General features: G+C 40.8%; 1 protein-coding gene across 18 annotated transcripts in view; it reads right to left on the reverse strand.

Annotated features, from left to right (window-relative positions):
• Positions 1 to 25,093, reverse strand: part of dlg2 (discs, large homolog 2 (Drosophila)) — a 186,728-nt gene extending 161,635 nt beyond the window's left edge. For all 18 annotated transcript variants that reach the window (XR_010166744.1, XR_010166743.1, XM_063894821.1 and 15 more), the window contains exons 1-2: positions 23,924 to 25,093; positions 23,031 to 23,162 (exon numbers count right to left, since the gene is read on the reverse strand). Coding sequence is in view for 16 of the 18 variants with exons in the window: in XM_063894821.1 (XP_063750891.1) it covers positions 23,031 to 23,162; positions 23,924 to 23,942 (151 nt within the window). In the remaining 2 variants the exon portion in view is untranslated. The remainder of the gene's footprint in view (positions 1 to 23,030; positions 23,163 to 23,923) is intronic.
• Positions 25,094 to 27,162: the final 2,069 nt, after the last annotated feature.

The following is a 27,162-nucleotide window of genomic DNA, read 5'->3' on the forward strand; positions in this document are numbered from 1 at the left end:
CTGGCGGGGGATCATCTCTCGCTGCCCCGACGAAGCTTGAAGGAGGAGCCCCGGTCCCCGACGGTACCAGCGGGCCGACCCACTCCGGCCCCGAGGAGGAGGATTCCCGCCACAATTCCCGCTGTCACCCCTACCCCCACACCGGGTGCTATGCACCACATTCACCACATAAGCAAACACTGACTAACCCTTCCCCTCTTCCTATCTCTCCTCAGGGTCCCGTCTACGCGTCTGGTCATCCGGCACCGCAAGGGGCTCCTCAGACGCCAGGGCAGGATTGCTGCCGGTGCGGGCAGCCCGGCCACTTCCTACGCGAGTGCCCACTCATGGAGGTCGGACAGCTGGTTCGGGTTGCGGGACCGCCAGTGTCTTCCCCCGGTCCCGAGGGGACGTACCATATACCGGTATGTATACAGGGGGGTGCACACCAGGGACTGATGGACACGGGCTGTAATCAGACGATGATCCACCAGCTCTTGGTTCGGCCTGGGGCATTGATTGAAGCCTCGTGGGTGAAGGTGAGGTGTGTGCATGGGGATATTCACCAGTACCCGGAGGTGACGCTGGAAATTTCCTTTAGGGGCAAAAAGCATAGTCAGGGCTGGAGTTAGTACTAGCCTTACGCACCCTCTGATCTTGGAAACGGATTGGCCGAGATTTGCTAAACTAGCGGGAGCTATGGGGGTGCGTTCATGGACGGCAGGGAAATGTGAGCTGTGTGCTGTATTTAGTGTAGAGTCGGTTGGTGCTGACGACGTCAAAGGGGAGTCGGACACGGAGGAGGGCCCTCTGGCCCCGCCGGTGGTTCCAGTGGAAGATTTCCCACTCGAGCTGTCAAGGGATGAGACCCTCCAGCACGGCTTCGACCAGGTGGTGAGTATTGATGGCTCCCAGCTACACCCGAATGCAGCACTCACTCACCCACACTTTACTGTGGTTAGGGACAGGCTGTACCATGTGAGCCATGACACACAGACAGGAGAGTTACAGACCCAATTAATGGTGCCAAAAAGCCGTCGGGAAATGATTTTCCAAGGCGGCTCATTACAACACCATGTCAGGTCACCTAGGGTACGACAAAACACTACACCAGATCATGGCCCGATTTTATTGGCCGGACATTAGCGCGGATGTGAAGTGGTGGTGCGCATCTTGCCGCGAATGTCAGGTGGTTAACCCGCCGGCCACCCCAAAAGCGCCTTTGCACCCACTACCCTTAATGGAGGTGCCATTTGAGAGAGTTGGTATGGACCTCATCGGGCCATTAGACCGGAGCACACGGGGATATGGCTTTGTATTAGTCCTGGTGGATTATGCAACACGATATCCCGAGGCAGTGCCATTGCGCAATATCTCTTCAAAAACCGTTGCACAGGCACTGTTTCATAATAATCTCCCGAGTCGGGATCCCGAAAGAGATCCTGACTGACCAAGGCACATCGTTTATGTCACGCACACTACGCGAGCGCTATGAACTGTTGGGTGTCCACTCAATTCGGGCTAGTGTTTACCATCCCCAGACCAATGGACTGCTGGAGCGGTTTAACAAAACACTAAAGAACATGGTTCGTAAGTTTGTTCACGAGGACAGTTCGCAATTGGGATAAGTGGTTAGACCCTGTTGTTTGCAGTATGGGAGGGGCCCCAGTCCTCCACGGGATTTTCTCCCTTTGAACTGTTATTTGGCTGGAAGCCCAGGGGTGTCTTGGACGTAGTTAAGGAAAACTGGGAGGAGGGTCCGAGCACCAGTAAAAACGAAATTCAGTACGTCATGGACCAGCGAGCAAAACTCCATTCACTGGGGCAGTTATCACGGGGGAATTTGCTGCAGGCTCAGGAACGTCAGCAGCGCCTGTACAACAGAGGGTCGAGACTGAGACAATTCTCACCAAGAGATAAAGTGCTTGTGTTACTCCCAACTTCTAGCTCCAAATTACTCGCCAAGTGGCAAGGGCCCTTCGTGGTCACACGACGAGTAGGGGACGTAGATTATGAGGTGGTGCACCCTGACAGGGGGGGAGCAACACAGATTTACCACCTTAACCTCCTTAAAGCGTGGAGGGAGGTGGTGTCTGCTTCTCTGGCCACCACGTTGATCGAGAGAGATGAGTTGGGGCCGGAGGTAACCAAATAACAACAGATTCGCCCCGGTCTGGTGTGATGACCATCTCTCACCGGGTCAGAGAGCAGACGTTGCCTCGTTGCAACGGCAGTTTGCCGATGTGTTCTCCCCTCTACCAGGACGCACCTCCCTCATTCACCACCACATAGAAACGCCCCCAGGCGTGGCCGTTCGCTCACGGCCCTATCGGCTGCCTGAACACAAAAAGAAAATTGTTCAGGCGGAGCTTCAGGCTATGCTAGAAATGGGAGTAATAGAAGAGTCCACCAGTGACTGGTGTTGCCCCGTCGTGCTGGTACGGAAGTCCGACGGGTCAATCCGGTTCTGTGTGGACTACCGCAGGGTTAACGATATGTCCAAATACGATGCTTATCCAATGCCCCGGGTCGACAAACTCCTGGATCGGGTGGGCACAGCTCGCTTTTTCACGACACTGGATTTAACCAAGGGCTTTTGGCAGATTCCCCTATTGCAAGAGTCTAAGCAAAAAACGGCCTTCTCCACTCCGTATGGTTTGTACCAATTTGTCACGCTTCCTTTCGGGTTGTTTGGGGCCCCAGCCACCTTTCAGCGGCTCATGGACAGAGTGCTGCGTCCCCACTCTGCATATGCTGCCGCCTACTTGGATGACGTCATCATTCACAGTGAGACGTGGGATCAGCATGTGCAGCTACTACAGGCGGTTCATTCCGGCATTTTCTGAGCTGACCAGTCCCTGACCAACCTGACCCGAAAGGATGCTTCAGATCCGGTCCAGTAGATGGAGCGGTGCCAGCTGGCATTTGAGAGGGTTAAGAAAGCCCTCTGTGGAAAACCACTGCTGTACACACCTAACTTCTCTATCCCCTTTGTTTTGCAGACCGACGCCTCGAACAGCGGGGTGGGGGCCGTTTTCTCCCAGGAGGTGGAGGGGGTCAACCGCCCCGTACTGTACATCAGCCGTAAGCTCACTCAGCGGGAGGTGAGGTACAGTACGGTGGAAAAGGAGTGCCTCGCCATACGGTGGGCGGTCGGCGCCCTGCGTTATTACCTCCTAGGGCACCCTTTCACCCTCTGGTCGGACCATGCCCCGCTCCAGTGGCTCCACCGCATGAAGGATGCCAACGCCCGGATCACTCGGTGGTATCTGGCGTTACAGCCTTTCAATTTCAAGGTGATCCACAGGCCGGGTAGCTGGATGGTCGTGGCTGATTTCCTCTCCCGCTCGGCAGAGTGGGGAGTCAGCTTTCGGCCGGCGGGGGTCCCGGCCTGAGATGGGCGGTGGGGGTATGTGGTAGGGGGTGTGGTTAGGGCGCCGGCTGCTGGAGTGGTGGGAGTGGCTCAGCCGGAGGCCAGACAGCTGATCGGAATCAGGTAATGAGGACTGATTAAAAGCATGGTCGTGACCTGGTTCTTCTCTTTTTGCAGTAGACTGAGTCCTGAGTGAGGCCTGTCTCCCCTCGCACGCCAGACGAGAGCAACTAATTGTGTTCCTAATTTAAATGGCCAGTTGCGCATTAAAGATCTCATTTTGTTTACACCTTACCAAGCAGTCCTTCCATCATTCTGAACCCAGGTGTGAGCCTGATAGCTCACAGCAACGTAATGTTACCGGTATCAAATATTATTTAGCCCACTTAAACGGAGCATGAGTTTAATACGTAGCTATTTCCTAATTTTCAACATGTACTGCCAGATAGACATTAATAATAATATATTGTATTTGTATAGCACACTTTTAAAACAATGCTTTCTCAAGGTGCTTCAAAATGCTTGAAATTGAAATGTTATTAGTTGGTCCAAAAGGCAATAGATACGATCATTTGGCCAGTAATAATGTAATGTAACTATTTACTTTAGAAACACAGTAATGAGTCATATGTGCTATATTACATTCTGGAAGTAACTTGCCCAACACTGGCCATAAAGCATGGTTTTCTTTACAAATTGGAGGCTGTGTATAAATTGGTAGGAGGCCAGTATATCAAAAAAAAGAAAGCCATAAACCAGGGCTGTCCAAAGATTATTAGAAATAAACTGATTTATCACATGCTTTGTAAATATGATAAATTAATCTAAATGAATGGTGTATATAAATATTTGCTTAGAAAAAGTCCCCAGAAATTCAATTAATAGTTTTACACTTGATCAGTTGCCCGCGTATGGCAGAGATCTGCAGGAAGCTGCCGGTTGACCGTTATGTGGGCTTATCAGACTTTTTAAACTATTTAACAACATAGGGTGAAAAAAGCTTGAAGGGTTTGCAGCGACTAACATTGGAAGTCATTGTGCCAAAATGTGTAATCTTAAAAAGATATTTATGCAATGGGTGGAGGTGCATCTGAATACATTTCTAATGAATATCTATTATAAAACATGAAAAAGCTATTGCCATTTTGTCATGCCTCGAAAGATAATTTAAGTTGTATTATTTAAATTAGCTTTTGTTCTTACTTTTTGTTGTCTTGTGCCTTCCTGTTTTATTTTGAAATGTAATTCTCCCTCTTGTTTCAGGTCTCTGTGCTCCCTGCCCCTGTGTGTCTCCCACGTTTGTGATCGTCTACCCCGCCCTGATTGTTTCAACCTATGCCCCCTTACCTTGTGTGTATATATTGTCCTGGGTTGCGGTGGGATTGTCAGTGTATCTTAGGAAGGTTCCTAACGGAGGGAAATGACCCGGAGGTAACTCAGTGGCAGCCATGATAAGAGCTGTTTATATATAGAGATTGATATATAAAGGAAGTTTCAAAGCTTGGAGGAACAGCAAAAACAGCTCCTCCAAAAAGAAGCAAAATATTCTTGATTCAATCAGATTTTCCTAGTCAAGCAAATAAATCTGCCAATGGGGTAAGCCAAATTTGCCTAGCTAGAATTCTTAAAATTCATATTAAAATCTAGCTACTGCAAGACCGTAATGGGCCTCGAAACTTGACCAAAATTCTCTTACAAGCAATGATTCCTGCTTTATTTAAGAAAGAATAACTTTAAATTAGTATTTTGGTCTTTTGGTTGAGGTGACTGCAAGAATGTATTTGTTAAATTAAGATGTATAATTATCAAAGCAAGCTTACAATAAGAATCATTGGCTTTAATTGACACACTATATTAGTGACTGTCTTAAACTAAGAATGTTTATCTTAAAATAAGTTTTAAAAATCAGCAAAACAAAGCTTACAATAAGAATTAAATTAGTTTATTGGCATAAGTGAATTTGTCTTAAATGAAGACAGCAGAAGTATTCTCATCCAAAACTTTTTTATTTATTTAAACAATAACATAATTTAACAACATTGAGTCCAGGACCACTTAACATCGAACAGATACAAGGATTCCATATATTTAAATAAATGATGAGAGAGAGAGAGGCACACAGGGCATTTTATGCGATTAAAAAGACAAATTCACATTTAAATTATTCCAATCAATAATAGAACCCATTCTACTCTATGGAAACAAAGTGGGGGGGCCCGCAAACAAACCTAAACCTCGACAAATGGGAAAACATTCCAATTGAAATTGCCCACAATGCATTTAGCAGCACCCTACAGTTACATAGGAAAACAACTAACAACGCCTGCAGAGCAGAATTAGGTACATTTCTATTATTAATACAAATCCAGAAACGATCACTTAAATATTGCCTACATCTAAAACAAAGTGAACTCCACTCCTACCACCACAGAGCCCTGCAGTGTCAACAGATGACTCCATCAATCTCTTTGCCATGGCATTGACCTCATGTTTGCTGGGGTATCTACAGTCCTCGGAGGCTCTTGCAATTGAAATCATGTTTTTCATTGTGTTTCTTATGAGTCTGCAGAAGAGCTCCTTGGATAAGGGTACATGCTCAGTACCGAGTCGTTTCTGCTCTAAGTATGAGCGCCGTGCCAGTTTGAGCTCACTGTCTGTGAAGACTATGTACTTTGGGTTGGATATAGTCGCAGACATCGAAGTGTTGGGCTCCTCATTTGAAAGGTCATTGTCTCTAGGGGGTGATGGTTGTGGAATTTCGGCAGTATTCTCCACCTAAAATACATAAACAATTTCACATTTAATACGATAACTATTTTTATTATAGTGTGTGCCTTTACTTCGTTGTCATCATCATCTTTAAGAGGATGCAACAATTGACAACACTGTTTTCTTTAACATTCATATTTAAATTGTTCTCAAAGCACATACAACTGCTGTTGTATATGGCTCAGCTGTTGCACCTAGTTTGTAAATATTGCCCCTTCATTGTTGCTAAATGGTTAGTTTTGTTTTTTTTATTGAATAGCTTTAATCCTCTGGGGCTTTGGCTAAAAATAAATGTAATATTATTTAAGTGTGCAGGATTTGTTTCCTTAACATGTTACTGATATACACAGCATTGTTCTCAGTTTAAATACACTTTAATAGACATAGAACTGTCCCTTTCTTCCTTATTCACAACGAGCCAGACAGCCAGGCTCCTCAAGAAATTTGTAGGACCAGGAAAAAGGTCTTTGATGTCATCCCTGGAGAGTGAATGTAGCAAGTCCTCTCCAATATAAGCAGCTGAAATAGATCATTTAGAGTTATTGCCAAGACATTCAGCTTATCACTGAATTCATTTGACCATGTGTACATTAGAAAGTTAACATTTAAATATAGCTCTTTCAAAAACAGGTTGCAAAGTACTTATAGTATGATGATAACGACGTACAGCATTAAACAAGTAAACATTACATATAAATACACACACACACACACACACTTTTTAATCAACAATTGTTTTATTTTACTCAACATATTGTTCCATAATTTTTACATTGCAGCACCTTTAGGTTTCCCCAATCACTGCCATATGAAATTGATCTCATGATTCAAATTCCTTGTATATGCTTTTACAAATAGATTACCACTAGTGATTTGCTCTAAATTATTTAATTTAAAAAATGAACTAATTAATTTTATTTGAAATAAGGTCAGTTGTTTGCTGCAATAAAAGGTTATAAATACAGTCAATTGTAAAACAAATTTGTAAAGTTTTGCTTGTCTGAGGTTTCATCTATGTCATCTATATTAAAAATGGCACTTTTTCTCCATAAAACATGTCCAAGCACCTGAAGACAAAGCAAGGCCTTATTCTGAAGCTAGATGGTTAATATCTACTTTCACCAACATAAGAGAAGAATAAAAAAGTATATATTATATTTTAAAATGACAGCACATTTATCTTAGTAAGCTAACGTTAGCCCATAAGAAAACCCAACTTGCTAAGTTAGGTTAGCTACGTAAAACACAACAGCATTTGAAAACTACCTAATACACAAATATTTTGCTTACCTTTGAGTGTGGTAACTGTTTCCTCCTCCAGTTTATCCATCACTGTAAGGTCAGTTCACTGATATCCACAGGTTGAGTTCTCCACATCAGCAGGTGCAGCAAATGAGACCTAACCATCGTCTTCTGCTTCTTCGCGCGTTTTTTCAACACATTGGATTATACCATCTTCTACACTGGGAGGGGAGAAGGGGGCATGAGGATGTTGGCGGCTGCAACAACTTTGCATTTGCCCAAAATACATTCCTCTAAATCAGCAAATTGAACTATATAAAATACATTAAAATGACAGGCAAATATAATTGTATGTGAGGACGTGGCTGATGTTTTAAAAATAGTTGGTTCTGGGTAGAACAAATTACCCTGGGTCAGGTGGTCAGTCAGCAAGGCAGCTTGGCTAGAAAAAAACATCAACTGTATGTAAAAAGAGAAAAAATGATTTGGCGCTGTGTTATCGGCTTTGTGTTTGTGGGTCTGACCCTCAAGTCTTTATTCATTCATTCAATTCAAATGTATGAATGTTGTCAAAATGTAAGTCTGTCTGAGCACCCAATTTTTTCAAGTGAGTGTTCACTAGGGCCCACATCTGAAATAGACGACATGTTATACTTAAAAGAAAAAATGAGGGCCTTTCTTGGACATGACCAAGTAAACCATGCTGTTTCTGTTAAATGGATCAATCTAAATGGCAACAAATATGTTATTATGTTACTATGTTATAAATTCATCATTATATTGTTTTGAGTTCCAACAACAACAACAACTTTTTTTTATGATAAAGATTACATGGCATATAATATAGAGATACCAATCATGTCTGAAAGCAACTGAACTATTACCTGCTGAAAACTTAGTAGATTACACTGCAAATTGCAGTTTCAATCACAAAGATAAAGTCTGTGTCCCTATAAAATATTACTTGGGAGATGTGGTTGGGCTGCATAAAGAGTCATCTGATGTTTTATGAAAGGTATTCCTGGACACTTAAGTATTGCAATGACTTCTACTTGTCAGACAAGAGTGGAAACATGAGTGTTGAATTGGCTGGAACATATATGAAGCTGTGAAAAGAACCTAATTCTGAATGAAAATACAATCTGCTTTGTTTTCAAATGTGTCATTGGCAGTGATGGGCAAGTTACTTCCAAAATGTAATACAGTACATATGACTTATTACTGTGTTTTTAAAGTAATAAGTTACATTACATTATTACTGTCTCTGAACTGTAATGCGTTACGCTACTTTTGCGTTACTTTGAGATACTTTTACCAAAACAACCTCTAAAGTATGGCTTTAAATGCTAAATGTAGTTTATTGCAGCTCATTAATTAAAGCTGAATATGCTGAAGTATGCTGAAATGAAAAGTATGCTCCGTTTAAGTGGGCTGAATAATATGTGATACCGGTAACATTACGTCTCTGTGTGTTATTAACAACATGTTAGTGGAGCCTCTGCACGGCCCTGTGACCTGCTGTATATGAACGATTTTTTTGAGACACCAGTGCCCTGACATCCTGAGCATGGTTGATCTAATTCTTACTCTGCCAGCATCCACAGCAGACTGTGAAAGAGGCTTCAGCCAGATGAAACTGGTCAAGAGTGACTGGAGGTCTTGGCTATAACAACAAGCCTGTGTGACCTTCGATCGTCCAGCTCTCTACCCCTTCTATAGAAGACTTTGACCCCAACCCTGCTGTTCAGCTGTGGCATCAGGACAGCATCCGGTTTAGAAGACCAGACTTCATGGAGGGGAAGAGGAAAACTAATTCTTCTGTGTGTGTGGACTCAGGGTTGAACATGCTGAGCTGTGGTGACTTCTCTAAAAGTTTTCTCGCTGATGTTTTGGAGATCATCCTTTTCTATTAAGCATCTTGGATGGTTTGATGCACTGTCTATGCCTATGGTTTGTATTTGTAATGGTTGCAAGTGGCTTGTGCTTGTGTTGTCTGTGACTGAAAGTGTTAACCTTTTCCTGAGGAAATAGGTACATTTATGAAGTTTAATGGCACAATGTTTCCCAGAATAAACATTACTTAACATGGCAGATACTTGTGTATTGTTTATCATATCATATGCAGTAAGAGTGTAACATTTGCAACTCAGTTCCTTGGTAGCACCTACTTATTGTATAATCAATTCTGATGAAAAACTAGTTGGTAGGCCTACTGATTAGAAATGAAAGAATATACCCTATCATATTGTAAACATTAACGCATATATATATTATTATAAAAAGTGGCTGGTAAAAAAGTTGAGAGGCTGGTCGATTTTAGAATCCACCAGCCACAGTGGCCGGGGGGCAAAAAAGTTCATTTCCATCTCTGGTTGGTGTGTGTGTGTGTGTGTGTGTGTGTGTGTGTGTGTGTGTGTGTGTGTGTGTGTGTGTGTGTGTGTGTGTGTGTGTGTGTGTGTGTGTGTGTGTGTGTGTGTGTGTGTGTGTTGTATTCCACACCAAAGTTGTCTCAATGGCAATGTGAAAAGTGATGATGCAGCTCTCGACAATGAAAAAGATATGTGAAATTGGTATCATTTCATGAGATTCTTAAATTGAGATGTGTGATGATTTATTTCTTAAAATAAGAACAAAAAAATCTGTTCCATTCCCGAAATTTATGCAAACCAATGCTTCAGCTTGTTCCTGGTTAAATCTATCTCAATATAAGATATCATTTTTTTAATAAGAAAAATTAAGATATATTGTCTTAAAGTAAGAATACTTTTCTTAAACAAAATATTCTTAACAAGGTTATTTATCTTTTTAGAAGAAAAATAAGACTTCCTTCCCAGAAACAAGTTTTTTTTACTTTCTTAAAATTCCTTTTGCAGTCCTCCTTTAGCTTAGGAAACACTGGACCTTCCCTTAGGAAAGGAAAGGAGATGTCTCTCTTGTCCTCGTTCATAAAGCACCATACCATAAACACCATCAGAGCACGGTGCAGAGTCTGTAGTCTTTCAGTAGTCCTGTATAGAGAACTGTAGTTCCCCACAGCAGACGCACATTAACAACGTCCGCTGGAGCATCATAAATATGTGGGATAGTGTAAGTGCAGGTGGATTTTCAAAGCACCGCAGTCTCTTTTCCTAAATCCTTTTGAATTCTCCTATCCACTATTCCTTAACCCTGTGACCTTTCACACAAATTCAAGGAATAGAGCAGAGGAGAAGAGGATAGGAGCTGATTTTTGGACAATTCCACCGTACCCCTAGTCTCCCCTTGTCCTGTGCCAGGTCAGTTTATCTCGTGAGTCCGACAACCAGCACTATCATCAAGCCTGGTTCTTGTTACGGTTTTACTCCTGTGCCTTGTCTTTGTTTATTAGTTTGCTCAAGAGTGATTTTGTTTCCCAAATAGTTTAGTACGTTTACCTCAGAAGAGTGATTTTGTTTTTGAAACCTTGTTTACTGTGCAAACCCCAGTAAAGACTTTTCCTTAAAACCTTTTGTGTTTGAGTCGTGCGTTCGGGTCCATGCCTCAGAGTTGACACATTTTTTAAAAAAGCCACCTTGGCTTCTAATCGTTTCTGTTCACAGAGTGCAGCACCTGAATCCCTGTGACACATGGCACACAAAAAAAGTGAATCCGACCCTTCTGAGACAGTCTTCACTCTTGCATCACGCGTGCTGCATTCACAATTGAACCTATTGTAAGTGAAAGTGAATATCAAAAGAAAAAGTAATCATGGTCTGTCAGAGTGTAAGAAATAATTCACTCCATTAATTTCTATGTGACTGTAACAACATGGACCACTAGAACATGGACTCACAGAACCGACGGGAACCGTTTGAATGCTGCCTAAGCAAATCTACGGCAGATCTGAGATGAGCATCCTCTTTGAAACCCTTTCTCTGGGCAAATGTACTGGCAGCTTCCTTTGAGAAGCACAATGCTGATGTGGTTTCTTCATGCTTACATAACGGGTGGGTGGAGTGGGCTGGTGATGTCACGCGTGTGAAGAATAAAACAGTAATAACTTTAAAACCATAAAAGCATAAACCAGCACAAACGATAGCGACTAGTTTGGAGAGATTTGGACGTGGGGGGGCGGGGGGGCTGCGCTACATCACTGGTCAGAAAATGTATTTTTTAATAATTTAAAAGCCTTAATAGCACAAACGAAAATGTTTACGGCACAAACGAACAACAGTGCTATTTTAATATTTTGAATGGGGGGGGGCAGCTTCACGCAGGTGAGAAACTCAGCTAAACGCTGCCGTGATTACATGCCATATTATGTTCCAAACCACATGCAGCATTATTTCTGAAACAGTGTGGAGCTCAAACATTTATCTCTCTCGGTTTACCACAAGGACAGGACCTTTATATTACACACAGTCTCTCCAGTACAGCGTTAGCTCTGAGTGTTAGCGATGCTTGCTAATGTAAACACAGTCCATAATACTTCCAGAACACGTGGCGCATTGTTTCTGATACAGCACATAGCTTGCTCTTTCTCCAGTGTTTACCAATAGAACAGTGACAACTTTTGTTAAAAACCAAAAGTCTCTACCCTCTCAACCTGAACCACCACTCCTGCCAATCAAGTGTAGACCACTCCCCCACCAAAGCTTTTAAAGCTCCGCCCTTCAGGCCTGTCACTCACTTCCTTCCTCCCAAGAGACTGACTGAAGGAACGAAGGGACTGTAAATTGGCTCATGGAGCAGCAAATTGTTTGGACTTTGTTTATAAAGTTTAGTTTAACTCTAACAGATTGTTTTGTCTATGTTAGATCCTTACCCTCTTCCTATTATACCTGTTGAAAGAAAGGAAAACACTTTAATCCAGTGGATGCATATTATAAGTAAGTGAAATCCTGAAGATTATTTAAAATTATTATTATTTTGGTTATTCTTGTAAGATTTCTAATAGCTTGTAAATATTCTTTTTTTTAGACAAAATCATCCACAGTGAACGAACCCCTTGTGAATCATCAGAATTATCAGAAGAATAAAATGTTGAACGGCCTGCTGGATCCTGTGTTTTAATGTGCACACCACATAAGATGTACAATGAACCTTCACTTTACTCTAAGTCCCTCCTGCAGACATCCTGCTGAACACACAGACACACTGCTGGGGGGGGGGGGGGGGGGTTCAGCTCGCCCACTGTATATGGGGGACTACAGGTTGGTACGTGGGCGGGATGTTGCCAGGAGTTCAGTGTAAAGCCAGCCCACATTCCCATTATGACATCATAACCAGGACAAATCTGGATCAGCTCGTTTGTATCCCCGTTTTTAGAAGTGTGGGTAAGGAGGAAAAGAGAGAGGGTTGTATTTTCTGACCCTTTGTGAGTCTCCTTCCACATCGGGGACACATATTTATGTATAAAAGACAGCAAAAGGTGCATTTGACATAATTGGGGACCTTTAATGTAAACTCCTTTGCTCTCTAGTTTGTTCTGTATGTGAACACTTTTTCCTATAAGAAATAACATAGCTGAACTGTATGGGGGTGGAGGGCTTTTAAGAAGGTTTAAGCTGCTCACAGCCAGAGTCAAAGCTTTTAAAGTTCCAAATAATTGCAAAACAGTGGAGGGTGTTGAGGACGCTATAGTATGGCTCTAGTTACCTGCAGAGCACCAGCATCACCACTATGCAAGAAAATGTGAAAGTCAAAAGTCAAGGAGAATCTCTATTTTAGCAGAGGATCAGTGTATTGTAGGCGGATAACACTGACTTGAACCATTTGAAAAGAGAAAGATTAAATGCAACACTAAGTTAACAAATCAAGCACTGATTCATTATTTTTTTGCATTTTATTAAGATTGCATTAGTGGTAATGAGCCCAGCTAGCTCTGTAAACTTTAGTGAATGTTTCACAGGAATGTTTGGGTAAAAAGTTTACTTTTCAGCATTATTTTCTTTGAAAGATGTTAGGATCTCAGCCGTTGTATTTATAGTTGAGTTTTATTTTGAAAAGTATCTTGTTTTGTCACTTCCTGTCTTGCCTAGTTTACTTCTTGTCTTTAGTTTTCCTCCTGTCTGATTGTGCTCACCTGTTGCCCCTGTGTTTCACCTCCCCTTTCCAGCTATGTCTTGTCTTGTGATTACCCTCCTCTGTATTTAGTCTTGTCTTTCCTTTGTGTCCTTTGTTGCGTCGTCGTTGTTGTTTGCCCGTTTGCCCTGTGATGATTTGGATCCCACTTGTCAGCCCTCCCTTTTCCACCGGTTTGTCTGTGTTTTCATTTGATACTTTCCCTTCATTGTAACTTTTTCTGCATTTTTGTTATCAGCTTTTTTATAAATAAAAGCTTGCCTTTGTTACACGTTTGTACCCCTGCCTCCTCTATTGCTTCTGCACCTGGGTCCTTTTCCCCCAGTCGTGACAAAAGAACTTGAAAGCGACTGCATGTCTGCTCATGTGTTTGATGGATTAGACTGAAAACGTGGCCCTAACTAATAAAATAACATCCATTATTAGAGACGCAGAAATATCCTTTAAGTCCTTATATGTCTTCAAGCCTGTCATAGTGTCATATAATGCAACTCCCCACTGAGACCCCTGCCTTTGAGGCTGCAGGCTTCAATGTTTCTAACAATGACCGCTACAGGAATGAGAGAAAATCGGCAGAATAAACACAATTATTAACCTGACGAAAATGCATGTACATAACTATTACATGTTACATTTACTGTATCAACTAAAGCATGTTTCCAGTAGAAATGCATGTTTCATTCACGAGTATTAAAAAAAACATCAGCTTTAAGCTTTTCAGATAATGTCCCATAACTATTAACAAATCTTATTATCTAATAACACAAGTGCAGTGTGACAGCACTGCCAGAATGCTCTTTTCTCCCCTGAACTCACAGACACACTCATGTCAGTTTTTTTATTACTGTTGATGCACATGCCATGATAACATCAACCTTAATACCAACTGAAACGCCAGCTGATTCAATATTATTTGATGAAAAGATTAGGGCTGAACGATTAATTGCATTTGCAATAATATCGCGATATGACAAAACGGGATTTTCCAACCGCAAAGGCTACGATTTGACTGGTCACGTGATCTGGTCACGTGACTTGCGAGCGAGCCGAGCGGAGCCGAGCGAAGCCGAGCAGGCAGGGAAAGAAGTCAACGCTGCGCTTGAACCTGTTGCACAATGGTCTCAGGCTCGTCAGAAGAGTGCACGGCTGGAAGTTTGGTACCAAAGAGGGGCGGCACGTCAGTTGTGTGGAATTATTTTGGCTTTAAAAAGGAAGATGCTGCGCAACGTCAGGTATTGTGCAGAACGTGCCTCGCTACTGTTGCTACCTCACGAGGTTCACGATTGTAATCACCATTGATTTATTGTGTTTGTTGAAAAATACATGAGAAGAGGACCTTGAAAAAATAATCGCATATTAAATCGCAATTGCAATATTGAGGAAAAAAATTACATTATTTTCCCAAATCGTTCAGCCCTAGAAAAGACACTTGCTGATTTATAACTGTCATCAACTGAGACATAAATGATATTATGCCCTTACTGTATACATTTGAAACAATGTGAGAACATTATTATTAACACAGTGTGATAATACTGGAGAATAATGACTGATTTGTCATCAGCAAAAATACTAATTACCTGTCCGGAATACATTATTGTCAGGAATACTGCTTAAAATACATTTATTTTAAAAAAAGTGTCAGTACTCCCTGGGGGACAGATAGCAACACTATCAAAACACACCTTTATTATTAATCCACTGAGATTTGATTATGTTCTACCAGCAAATATGCCAATAAATCTGCAATAAGCTCATATGAGCCAATATGGGGAATGAAAAAAGATGTCTAGCTCGCTGCCGTGGTAAAGACCTGTTCTTCATCATGTAAGAGAGAACCGACTCACACAATGTTGTTATTTGCGATCAAGTATTGAGGAGCGGCTCATGAATGATGATTTATGACCTTATTTACAGATTAGGATCGTTGCTAATTCCATTACGTTGCATTGCCATTTTAAGATAGTTTTTAATGAATAACGGGATAATATTGTGAAGCACAATTATCTTGGCTTGTATAATCAAGGGACCAAACGAGATGAAGCAGAGGACCTGCATTCGAAGAACACTGTAATTGATGAATCATAACCCACAGCTCCATGGTAATGTACTGCCTCCTCACTGCCTCCAGCATAATGGCTGTCTATAAACAGACACATATGGCTCTAATGCGTGTGTGCCTTCAATTTCCTGAAAAGTCAGTCATGAGGTGAAGGAACAGCACAGTCCGTCGCAGCAGGGGCAGCTCAGTCAGTGTGGGTGTTGTAATGACCTCACAAGTGTGGGAGGAATAACTTTACTGACAGTGCTGATGAGAATGAAGGACTGAGATCTGCCAACCATTAAGTTAAACAGATGGACAACCTCTTCTATTATATCAAAGGGAAATCACCTTTTACAAGTTCAAGTTCTACAAAGATAAAGCCTCAACCTGCCTCACACAATCCTTAGTTAAAAACTGCTACATGGTTTCAGCATGTGGACACAAAGCTAACAGAGACTTTAGACTCTAGATCTGCACAACTCCAGATGATCTTGCTCAGAAAGAAGCAGCAAGCCTTCCTTTAATCGATCTTGAAATGAGTGAGATGTGGTGCAGTGAAGGGTGATGTAAACAACAGTAAACCCAGTCTTCTGGCTCCCTCTGCTGGAACTACATTTCAACCAAATACATGCATGTCTAACAGGCATCCACACAAACTACACTGAAGCTCAACGGACGATGCTGAGTAGCAGATGAAGGGTATGAACACACCTTAATGAGACATATATATATATATATATATATATATATATATATTGTGTTGTGTGTGCACATAAAGTATGAAAACATGAATTAAACAAACTTCATTACGGTAGAAACACTTTTCCTCATTGTCACTTTGGCAAATCGAGCTGTTATACTGAACACTAGACCAGACCCAACACCTCTAGATGGGTAGGGTGACGTTCCAGAAATCAAAACCAGGAAACTAATTTAAAAAGATCTTCTGCTGTGAACATGCATTATACATTATATTATATACATTTAACTCTATACAAACTGCCTACCATTTATCCAGTCAATATTTGATATAAACTCATTCTATGAGGCATGTCATTGCCCAAACAAATCTCTTCTGAATGTACAAGTCTTTACGCTGCATAGAATTCCATGTCTGGAGCAGGGAAATCTTTTTCAAAGAACACGTGAAAATAAAAGCTTCACTCAGTGTATAATAAAAGGAAAACATCCGTCTCTCTTTCTCTCTCTCCACACAATGGCAGTGTTCTTTACCAACTCTTACTGAGCTGTGATTACCTTAATGCCAGGGACAAACACTATTTCAGTCCCTGTAAAAGTGATGTAAAGGTGTGTTAAAACGAATCTAGTCCAATGTTGTGATGTTGTTAACCCAACACTGACAGGAGCAGACATATACAAACAGTAGTAAATGAACTCAAACAGATGATCTCTCTGATCCAAAGCTCAAGAGGAGTCCCGTAATCCATTAAGTACACATGAAACCCTTAAAACCTAACAATGACTTTCGTGACCTTTGACACAGTTAGAGCCATACTAAATCACAAGATTACGTATGACTGATGTGACACACAAGCTAGCTTTATTAGCCCATATTGCAATAAGACAAACTGTTACATGTCATGATGATGGATAGATAGAAACTGGATAAAAAGAAGCACTTTCTTGGAGTCCAAAAGTGATTGTATGTTCCCAACATTTCACTTGCAACAGATAAAATAAAGGGTAGTGCAAAAAGCATAACAACTGTGTTTGAACTCCTTTTACTTTGTAATCTTGCATATAGATAAAACTTCCCAAGTTCCCAAATAATCTTGCATCATAACAATTAATTATCGATGGTTGACAATATTGGCTATGGATGGAACGGGTAATCTGGAAAAACCATGCTTAAACCCCATATCAAATATCACACAGTCTTGAGTTGGTTAACTTTGCACCACAAATCCACTGCATAATGATTGGAACCAAACACACGCCAACTGAATACTGCAACAATGTGAGGCGTTAGTGCAAACCAAAGGTAAAAAAGATACAAATACTGATGTTGAAATATGGGATTTAAATATACACATTCATCACAGCACCTGCAAACTCAATCAATGCCAGGATCCAGTGCAAAAAGTATAACCAAATCCAAAAGGACTTCCTACAAGAATCAGTACTGAAGAGACATTTTCTGAGTCTGTCTGGGTAACATTCAATTAACACTGAGTAGATTAAAGAAAATGAAGCCTCCCAGGACAGAAACCCTCTCAGGAAGCAGAGACACACTTCCTATTTAAAGGACCCACCAGCCTTGTTCATCAAACCACTATAGAGCTTGTTGACTAATATATTACAGATGTTCAGTTTCCAGGTCAGCGGTCACAATTTCACAAACACGTTGGTACCTTTGAATGGCAAGGCAAAATGAGCTGTCAGGCAAAGGCCACCAAAAAGTGAGCTAAAGAAACATAATGAACAAAGGCATGGCTGCTGTGATATTATATCTAACATTCTAAAAGGGACTGTCATCTGCAGGTCAACATATTTGTTTATTTAGTATCAACATCCACTGCCTATTAGCGGCTAGTTAAAAAGAACATACAGAGGATTTCTCTAAGCTCAGGAATTTCCTGTTATAAGGTAATAAATAAGGTGCGTTCCCTGGATAGTTAGTGAGTTTACAGCAGCAACATTCAATCGTTACCAAGTCAACTATCACAACAGTCAACTAAAATGTATTTTAATAACACTATTGGGCAATTCTCAAGCACATGTTGACTAACACAAAGCTGTTTGTTTATTTCTACTCATTCAGAGTTTAAACGTTTTAATAGAAATCATTTGATTTCAAATGTCTTGACCCAATCATATTAAGCTAGCAGAAGAAAGAGTCAAATCAGATAATGGATTACAATTTAATATGTATATTATAAGCAAGCAGTGTTCAAATGTATAATTATGATTAAACAATAAGTTCAGATGTTTTTTAAATTTGCAAAATTAATTTAGTTTACTTCATTTTAACACAATCAGTTACATTATATTTACTCACTGCACCATGAGAATGGGCTCTGTAGAAATGATGACACAGAGGTATGGACATTTCAAATAGAAATCTATAAGGGAGCTGATGGAGGTGTTCACTTGGAAACACATGTTTAGGAGACCATAACAACCTCATCACTTCATTTTCAGAATTGAGAAGATGTGGGGTGACATTGTCAACCTGAAAGAACTTTAACGCAAAGGAAGTAAAAAGCTGGCGCTGAAAGCAAAGCAGCAAAGCCTTCTACTCCACAGAGTGATGGAGGAGTGGTGGGCATGGTGAGTGGGTTAATCCACACACGGATCCACTCTCCAGTGATGGGGTTTAGCTGGAGCACTCACGCCACTGGCCGGATTAGACAGCACCTAATGCTTTGTAAAATGATTACATCTATTTATGGAGGCATTTATTCCAGTATTGCAGTTGTAACTCTGTTTTAATGCAGAGACCAATTGTTTGTCATCATCCCTGTCAAAGGAATCCATAAGATATTTCTTGGGTGAGTACTGAATTGAAAAAAATGTTTACTTAAATAATGACTACGAACAAAGCTTTGCAATGATTAAGAAAAAACAAAGAGGCCATAAAAAAGTCCATTGTTAAAGAAATGACAAAACGCCAAATTCAAACATGTAGAAAGCATATGTCACTGCTTGCTTTTACTTAATAGTCATATGGAAAATTGATGAATAAATGACCAAGAGGCTGTTGGTCATTCGTGAAAAGTTATGTCGTTTGCTCTGTAGGAACATTTCTTTATGCACAACGTTATGAGTGAAAGATATGAGCGGGCTCCTGGAGAACATATGTCGCAGGATATTATGTAATCATTCAAACGAGGGAAAGATGTTAACATGTAATCCACACATTACATGAAAAACGTGTCCTAATAGGGTTTGTCCACACAGTTAATAACTATTATTTGGAAAATATTTATTTTGGATTATCACACTGATTTTTGAATAAAGGAACATGCAAGGAAGCCAAAGAAATGTGTGATAAGAAATGAAGGTCAATTTAAAAAAGGTTTTTATATATATATATATATATATATATATATTCAGGTCCTTTTTATTTTTGGGCTGTGAAATTATTTCCAGAAGCTGGGTTCCTTGTATAGATGCTTTGAAAGGAGGGTGTGCAGTAATTCTTTAGTCAGGGACTCAGTCACGGTAGAAATCTACGTTGTCTCAGATGTGCTGTCCATATGTTTACATTAATATCTATTACATTATTGTTTGATTGTGGGATCATAGGCTTATGTTGTTATAATTCAGAACAATTCAACAAAAAATTCCCAGTCTGGGATTAATAAAGTAATTCTTATCTCATCTTAAAAGGTCCCCTTTATGCCAAATACACTTTTTGCTGTCTTTTATACATAAATATGTGTCCCCGGTGTGTAAGTAGACTCACAAAGGGTCAGAAAATAAAACCCTCTCTCTTTTCCTCCTTAACCACATCTCTAAAAACGAGTACAAACGAGCTGATCCAGATTTGCTTACGCTATGAAGTCATATCGGAAATGTGGGCTGGCTTGACGTTGAACTCCTGGCAACGTCCCGCCCACGTGACACGTCCCAACCTATCGTCCCCCATATACAGTTGGCGAGCTGAACCCCTTCCCCAGCTGTGTGTGTGTGAATTCATCAGGATGTCTGCAGGAGGGACTTAGTGTTGTTGTTTATATAATACATATAATGTCTCTGCTCTAGTGGTAAACACTGAGTATTGTTTCAGAAATAAAGCTGGATGTGGTTTGGAACATAACATGGCGTTTAATCACGGCAGCGTTTAGCTGAGTTTCTCTGTTAGAAACTTCACTCTTCACAGAGAGTTCATGCATGCGCGCCTTAGCCTGGCCAGCTTCAGCTCAGCTCAAATTTAAAGCTACAGTCACAGAATCAGCACTTCAGGAACAGGGCTGAAATGGAGGGGGATGAGGCACGCTACAATGGGGGATCTGTTTGGTATTTTGAGCAAAACACTTCACAGACATGTTTTGTATAGATATATTACAATATATTGTTCAAATATAGCATAATAGGAGACCTTTAAGATTTGTGAGGCCATTACATGATTCATCCATTCATTTCATTCTGTGACATAGATTGTCCCGGTATCTTTTGACAGACGCTGTATTACAAAACAATGGACAGCTGTGCAGCTGTCTACAGTCATATGTAGTTGACACCAATTTCAAGTGACCACTTCAAGAACATTTCTTTAAATTCATGATGCGTCGACTCAACTGCTTGCTTCTCCTGTGGGCGAGACTAAGACGCAAGGCAAGGAGTCGAGGAGGTGCAAACTGGGGGTTGAGAAAAGTGCTGAGGAGTCAGCAACATCCTCACAGTCTGGAATAGCTTTTGGCTTCATGTATAAAAATACAGGACAATTAAAATAGAGTGCAAGGATGATAGAAAGGGACAATGAAACTAAAATAACATGATTCAAACTAACTTTTCTTGTATCCATCTTATTATATACAGTATGTTCACATTATCATTACTGTTGAATGGATGTTTTATTATCTTGTTTCTTTTGTCTCAACAGTATGTTCAAATAAAAATGAGGGGGCCTGCAGAAAAACAAATCTATCTGAAGGTGTCAGTGTGGTGTGAGGGATGTGTGTGTGCATAAAAGGAGGAGAACTGAGCTAGAAGTCCACAAAGCAACTTGTGAATGTTGTGAGTCAATTCCCTGTTGTGAAGTGGGTATTGGACAGCGTAAACAAGCAGCAGTGAATACAAAACAAACCCTTAGAAGTTCAGTCAGTTCAGCTGCCACTAGCCAGGAAAACACACCATATGCAATAACATTGTTGAATTTTGCAGTGACGATATCACTTGCAATTAATAAGCAAATAGTTCATATACAGTATGATTACACCGACTTAGTTAGTACACAATTCTGATCGATCAATTTCAGAGGGTGTTAATACTTGCTAACACACCGCTGCTCAGGATTACAAGACCGTTGCTAAGGAGGATCAAGGGACTATGTGCATTATATCAATCCGCTGAAAGAAGTCTGGTTGATTTAACATCAGCAGTGGGCAACAAACATTGACTATAGACTTTCATATTTGTGGAGAGCATGACACTTTGGATTCATGATGGGAAAACTGTCGTTGAAAGAAAAACAGTTCAAGAGAAGGAAAGAGGGTAGAAGACAGAGGAATTAGTAAACACTAACAGGAAGACGATATGAGCTCAGGCATTGCTTAAAAATACATTTTATTTGCTTTGTAGAAAGGATAGCAATGTCAACCAACCATCTTAAAAGTAATGTGTGCAAGGATTTTGTATTCAACACTGTAGTTGAAAAAGTGTGGATAAAGTTGTGTTCTTGCTGACTGGAAAATAAACTGCCTGCCTTAAAGTGACCACCACACAAAGTATGAGAAGTCACCTGGATTAGAAAGATGTACAGACTGCACAATCAGGAACAGCCAGCATCTTTGTATGTGCACAGTCTCCAGTTTTGCAATTAGCTCACAGCTTAGGAATTTGTCAGGGAAACAGCAATGAATTTCCAGTGGAGGCTAAACTGTATATATTTGTATGTTTTCCACAGGAATGAAATATTGTACTTTAAAAGTAAAGTAACCAAAATATGAGTGTAAGCTAGAACTGGATTGGCCCTGATCCTGGCTGATGAGGATAATTCAAACAGGTTTGACAATATAAATATTGTTGTTGCTGTTGACATTCGTCCTGGTAAAAGAGGCACTAGAGGAAAGCATTTCTCCTACGTTGGTTTTTTTCTTGTTTTTCTTGTGTAACATAAATAAACTGCATTTTGTCGAACACCCGTGTGTTGCAGGATAGCAATAAGTTGTCCCTGAACTGTTGCTGCTGTCATTATGTGGTGAGCCTTGGTTAAACAGAGCACTGCTTCCTTTACCCTGTTGTGCCTAGCTAATGTAAAATCTTGTAACATTACTTTATACTTTAATATTATTGTAATATTTAAAAAATGTGGAAATATAACAGAACATTTTTTAACCAAAACTTTACTAGTTTTAGTTTAATGCACCAACCTGGTGAACCCTGAGATCAGCAATAAGATCATCGTGTGCTCGTGTAAACTATTTGTTATACGACTCATCCTAAACCAGTATAGAGCACACATCCACAAAGTACGGTAAAAAGGGCTCAGTTTCTAACACACAGAGGACAATGAGGTCCATAGGATGGGGGGGAGGTATATTCAGGGGGGCTCATGGTCGGAGAAGAGAGACACATTCACCAAGCCGAACAATGACAGCAAGTCACAGAACTGGGATGACGGCTCTCCAAAAGAGTCCAAACTTTGGAGAGCACTTTATTTTATAAACAGCTGCATTTCCTATGAGTAAACATATAAAGAGTTTAACACGAGCGAGGTCGATGATGCCAGAGCAGTGGTTCTATTATTAAAGGCTTATTAAGACAAAGTAGGCTAGTACAGAGCCAGTTATGTTCAACTTTAATACTTAGAAGAATGTGACACTGCTTTGAATGACTTTTCCCCTTACTTGAAAGACAGCAGCTTGGTGTATCGGTTGTGCTTCAGTGACTCACCAAGAAGAGCTCCAAACAGGTTGCTTTTGAAGATCCCCATGACTCTCTGGATGGCAGTTTTGAGCTGCTGCTCCTCTGGCCTCCTCAGTTTAGTACAGTACTCCTCCAACAGCCCGAGGGCCCGCGCTGTGTCTGCAACACAAAGGTGAATAACAGACACTTTGCTTTGTTTTTTTTTTCAGTCTAAAAATATACATTTACATCAAAATAAACATTAAAACTTTACATAAAAAATATGAATTGCATTTGATAATGTTGTGCAAGATGAAAAAAATACACCAGCTACTCCAAAATGCCAGCACTATGTGATACATCAAATATTGAGGGTGTGACTGTGGGTAGTAGAGTCGTCCTCCGAGCAGAAGGCCCCGGTTTGATTCCCAGCCCCTGCTGTCAACATTTCAAAGCTTGAACCCAAGTTACTCTCAATGGCCAACGGTGTGTGACTGTTCTCTCTCTGAGCAGGTGCACCTGGTATGGCAACCCCTGCCTCTGTGTGAACAGGTGAATGCTGCCTTGTGTTGTAAAAGCGCTTTAAGGGGTTGCGTAGACTGGATAAGCGCTATATACATGCAGACCGTTTACCACTTTCAAAAGCCTGGGCCTGTAGGTTTACGCTATAACTGCCTCCACTCTTGTGCTTTATGCTCTCCAACATTTTGGAACCTGGCGGCAGAGATTCGCTCCGATTCAGCCAGAAGAGGTCCAACGTTTAAGTGTAAAGTGATAAATTCTCAGAAAACTACACTAAGCATTGTGTTTGAGCAGGCAGCATTGTCATGTTCAAACAATGAAGGGACTAACACAATATGTTGATGAGGTGACATCTATTTAGATCATCTGATGAAAGCTTGAATAAACTACAGCTCATTACCTGTGGCACAGTCACTCACCTTTTTTTCTAATAGGCATGGCTACCTCCCTGTAAACTTGACTCTCACTAAGGCTTTCAGTTCAGTCTTCAATTCATGGTCTTTTTTTCTTTTTTTTTCTTGGTGGGATAACAAAAAGGGGGATGGTTTTAAAAAAGTGAGTTCTCCCCCAAGCTTTGTGAGAGGAAAGGCCCTTAGCGATCTGTGTCAAAAGGTGAAAATATTCATTCCACAGATTTTAGCTAAAGGAGTCCCGCCTCTGGTGACGGTAGCAACAGAGGTGGAAAGATAAGGTCCCCTGTAAAACAAGGCAAGGGTCCTCGGTGTGAGAATGCTTTGGAACTTGAGGTTGTGTAAGACAACAGTCTGTGTTTACTTCAACAACAAAAAAACTTCCTTTGGTTGAAAAGAAGGCAGATCACGCTGGTCCAAACGACAGACGGTTAAGGGGGCAACACAGAACTCGGGACAGACGTGTGGAGTCCTTACAGCCGGGTGCAGAGAGTGTAGGATAGCTGCTTCAGTGTTCCATGGTACAGAGGAGCCGTCAGGTCCACACGCAGCCGGAGGGCGGCAGTCCTGGCTCGGTTCTGTCTGAAGAGCTGCTCCATTTCCTGTATCAACATTATCCGACCTGCATACCTGGAGTGTCATTTACCTGCCTACAAGACAAAAGCCAGGGTAGAGCGTACTTCAAACTCAAATGAATGTTTAAAAAGAAACCCTCACGTCACGGTTCCTTTGGTAAGAAATGCAAGCTGACGTCACACAGAGTTTCTGTCTGGAGGTTCTGACTTCTGGACGGACATGTGTGTGCCACCCATGAAGCGAATAACGACAATTGATAATATTTAACAAAACCTTTCGCGCTGCATGTTAACGCTGCCTGTACAGACTTATAAACAGCGTGCTGTTCATTAGTTAGCTAGCATTCATGCTAAATCACCATCCAGCGGCGGTGCCGAATCAAATGCTTCCCCGGTGCGAGCCTGGCTGTGGGAGAATACCTGCCTGCCAACTGTGGGAGAAAACGCATGGCTCTCAAATGACTCCATGTATGTTCATATTCCGAAAAATGGTGCGCGTGCATTCGCCGGACACTTCCTCTGATGTGAAACAGCACTGTCCTCGCGCTGCCACATATCTTCATTCAAAGGCAGGTACTGTACTGTAGTGCTAGCATTATGAACTGACAGCATCACCAACAGTTTTAATGCCATCAACAAGCTAGCTACAAAAAGAAATGAGACTTCCGCTTAAAAGTTTCACAATAAAACACTTTACCTTTTTTATTGCCTTGACCCTGATTGCAGAACATCCTTTCTTATCAGGCCTACTCGAAGCCTATGTGTTTGATGGATGTGTAATGAAGAGACAATTGTGAGTTAGACTATTGAAAGTGATTGAATTAGCTGTAAGTGCAATAAGAATTTTATTTTTAAACCACGATGGCCTATGGGAAGATGGCGTTTCATGTTTAAAAATACAAACGCCGTCTTCCCATAGGCCATCGTGATTATTTCTGTTTAAAACTTGAACATGTAATCTATTTGCTTCATTTTTATTTGCAGGGTGTATAAACTATTATTTCTCTATGTGCTCATTTTCCTCCAGAGCAAGGCTGGTTCTGCTCCCAAAGCAACTTAACTTTGACTTCATAACATTTATCCTGCAGCCTTTCAGTAGGCTATAGCGCAGCTGTCAACGTCTTCCTTCAGTAAATCACCTCAAAAGCAACCAGGCTGCTGATGTATAATAACACAGAGCTCTACACACACCAAGCTGCTTGGTTAAAATTCAATCATATTTATGTTTTTCGTGAAGGAGTCGCTTGGTCTCATGTTTTAATTATGGAAACCTATGTACCCTGCAAGATGGCCAGTCAAATAAAACACTATTTTACCAAATTACATTTCTTATTTTTGACAACCTGGTTGAAAATCCTTCTCCATCTCTCTGTAAGCAGGTTTATGGAGATGGGCCCATGTTGCCACTCTTTGATCTTCAGATGTGTATACATCAACTGAAAATATGAACTGCAAATACTGTATTTCCTTATTATAAAAAAATCTAACCAATTTGCTTTGATCTATAACTTTAATATATCAAAGTGATGTTGTCAGTGACTTACTAAACGTTTCCACTGCTGGTGTTTAGGGGGCGGCAGTAGCTCAGTCTGTGGGGACTTGGCTTGGGAGGTGTCCTTAGTCAAACACCCACTGCTCCTTGGCTCCGGACAACCTGGCAGTCGCATGTGTTTGTGCATATCTATATTCGCACCTAACGTGTATACGTAATGTTTGTATACAATAAAAGTGGAAAACTGAATTTTCCCTTGGGCTCCAACAAAGCGTCATCCCTTTGATACACAACATGGGTCAAAAGTGAGTTCTTTGCAATTAATTTCTTGAATGATTCAGAATTCCAGGTATTCCTCAGTTAATTTGTTTTTGATCATGACAGTCTTATTTTCATTGTTCCTTTCTTACTTTTTCAATAATGACCCATTTTGACCTACAATGTTATTTCATGCATGGCTGAGGGTTTCTTTGCTATATTTTTGGAAATCAATGTATTAAATCATTTAATATTCCAATTATTCATTAAATATCTTGTTTTTCATTAACATAAATCATTATTTTTCTTCCCCCCTTTTTAATTTAAACTGTTTTTGTATCACTACATCAGGTTTACACAAATGGGTCAAAAATGCGATACAAATTTAAAAAAGACATACTGTAATAATAATTTTGTTAAAAAATAATTGATTGAGCAGTGATTTGGACCAAGAACCTTTGATCTGTAAATATTTGCAGTTAGGAATAATTTTATTGTGGTCTACTTTTCACATGCCACACTTCAGGCCATGTCACAACTCAACAGGATGCTTTTGCACATTTGACTCTTTTAAGTGTTATTTTGTACTTTTACCTTAAGAAACTATTTAATATATTGTGAAAGATAACTGTACATAATATTTGAAGATTACTTGACATATCTTGACCCTCCACATAGAATGGCAACATGACCACGGTGAAGGCTGTTGTCCTCCTGAGCACCATGCATGATGACAGAGCAGTGGATGACAACAGTGTGAAGAAGAAACCAGAAGTGATCCAGTACTAGCGCAAAACAAAATCAGGAGTAGACACAATGGATCAGATGATTCACACCTAAACATGTAGGTGGAGTACACAGAGGTGGCCAAATGTGCTGGATGTTACCACACTCCATGCTTACACCAACTTCACGGCACAATA

The sequence above is a fragment of the Eleginops maclovinus genome, chromosome 11 (assembly GCF_036324505.1).
Source record: "Eleginops maclovinus isolate JMC-PN-2008 ecotype Puerto Natales chromosome 11, JC_Emac_rtc_rv5, whole genome shotgun sequence".
Taxonomy (NCBI): domain Eukaryota; kingdom Metazoa; phylum Chordata; class Actinopteri; order Perciformes; family Eleginopidae; genus Eleginops; species Eleginops maclovinus.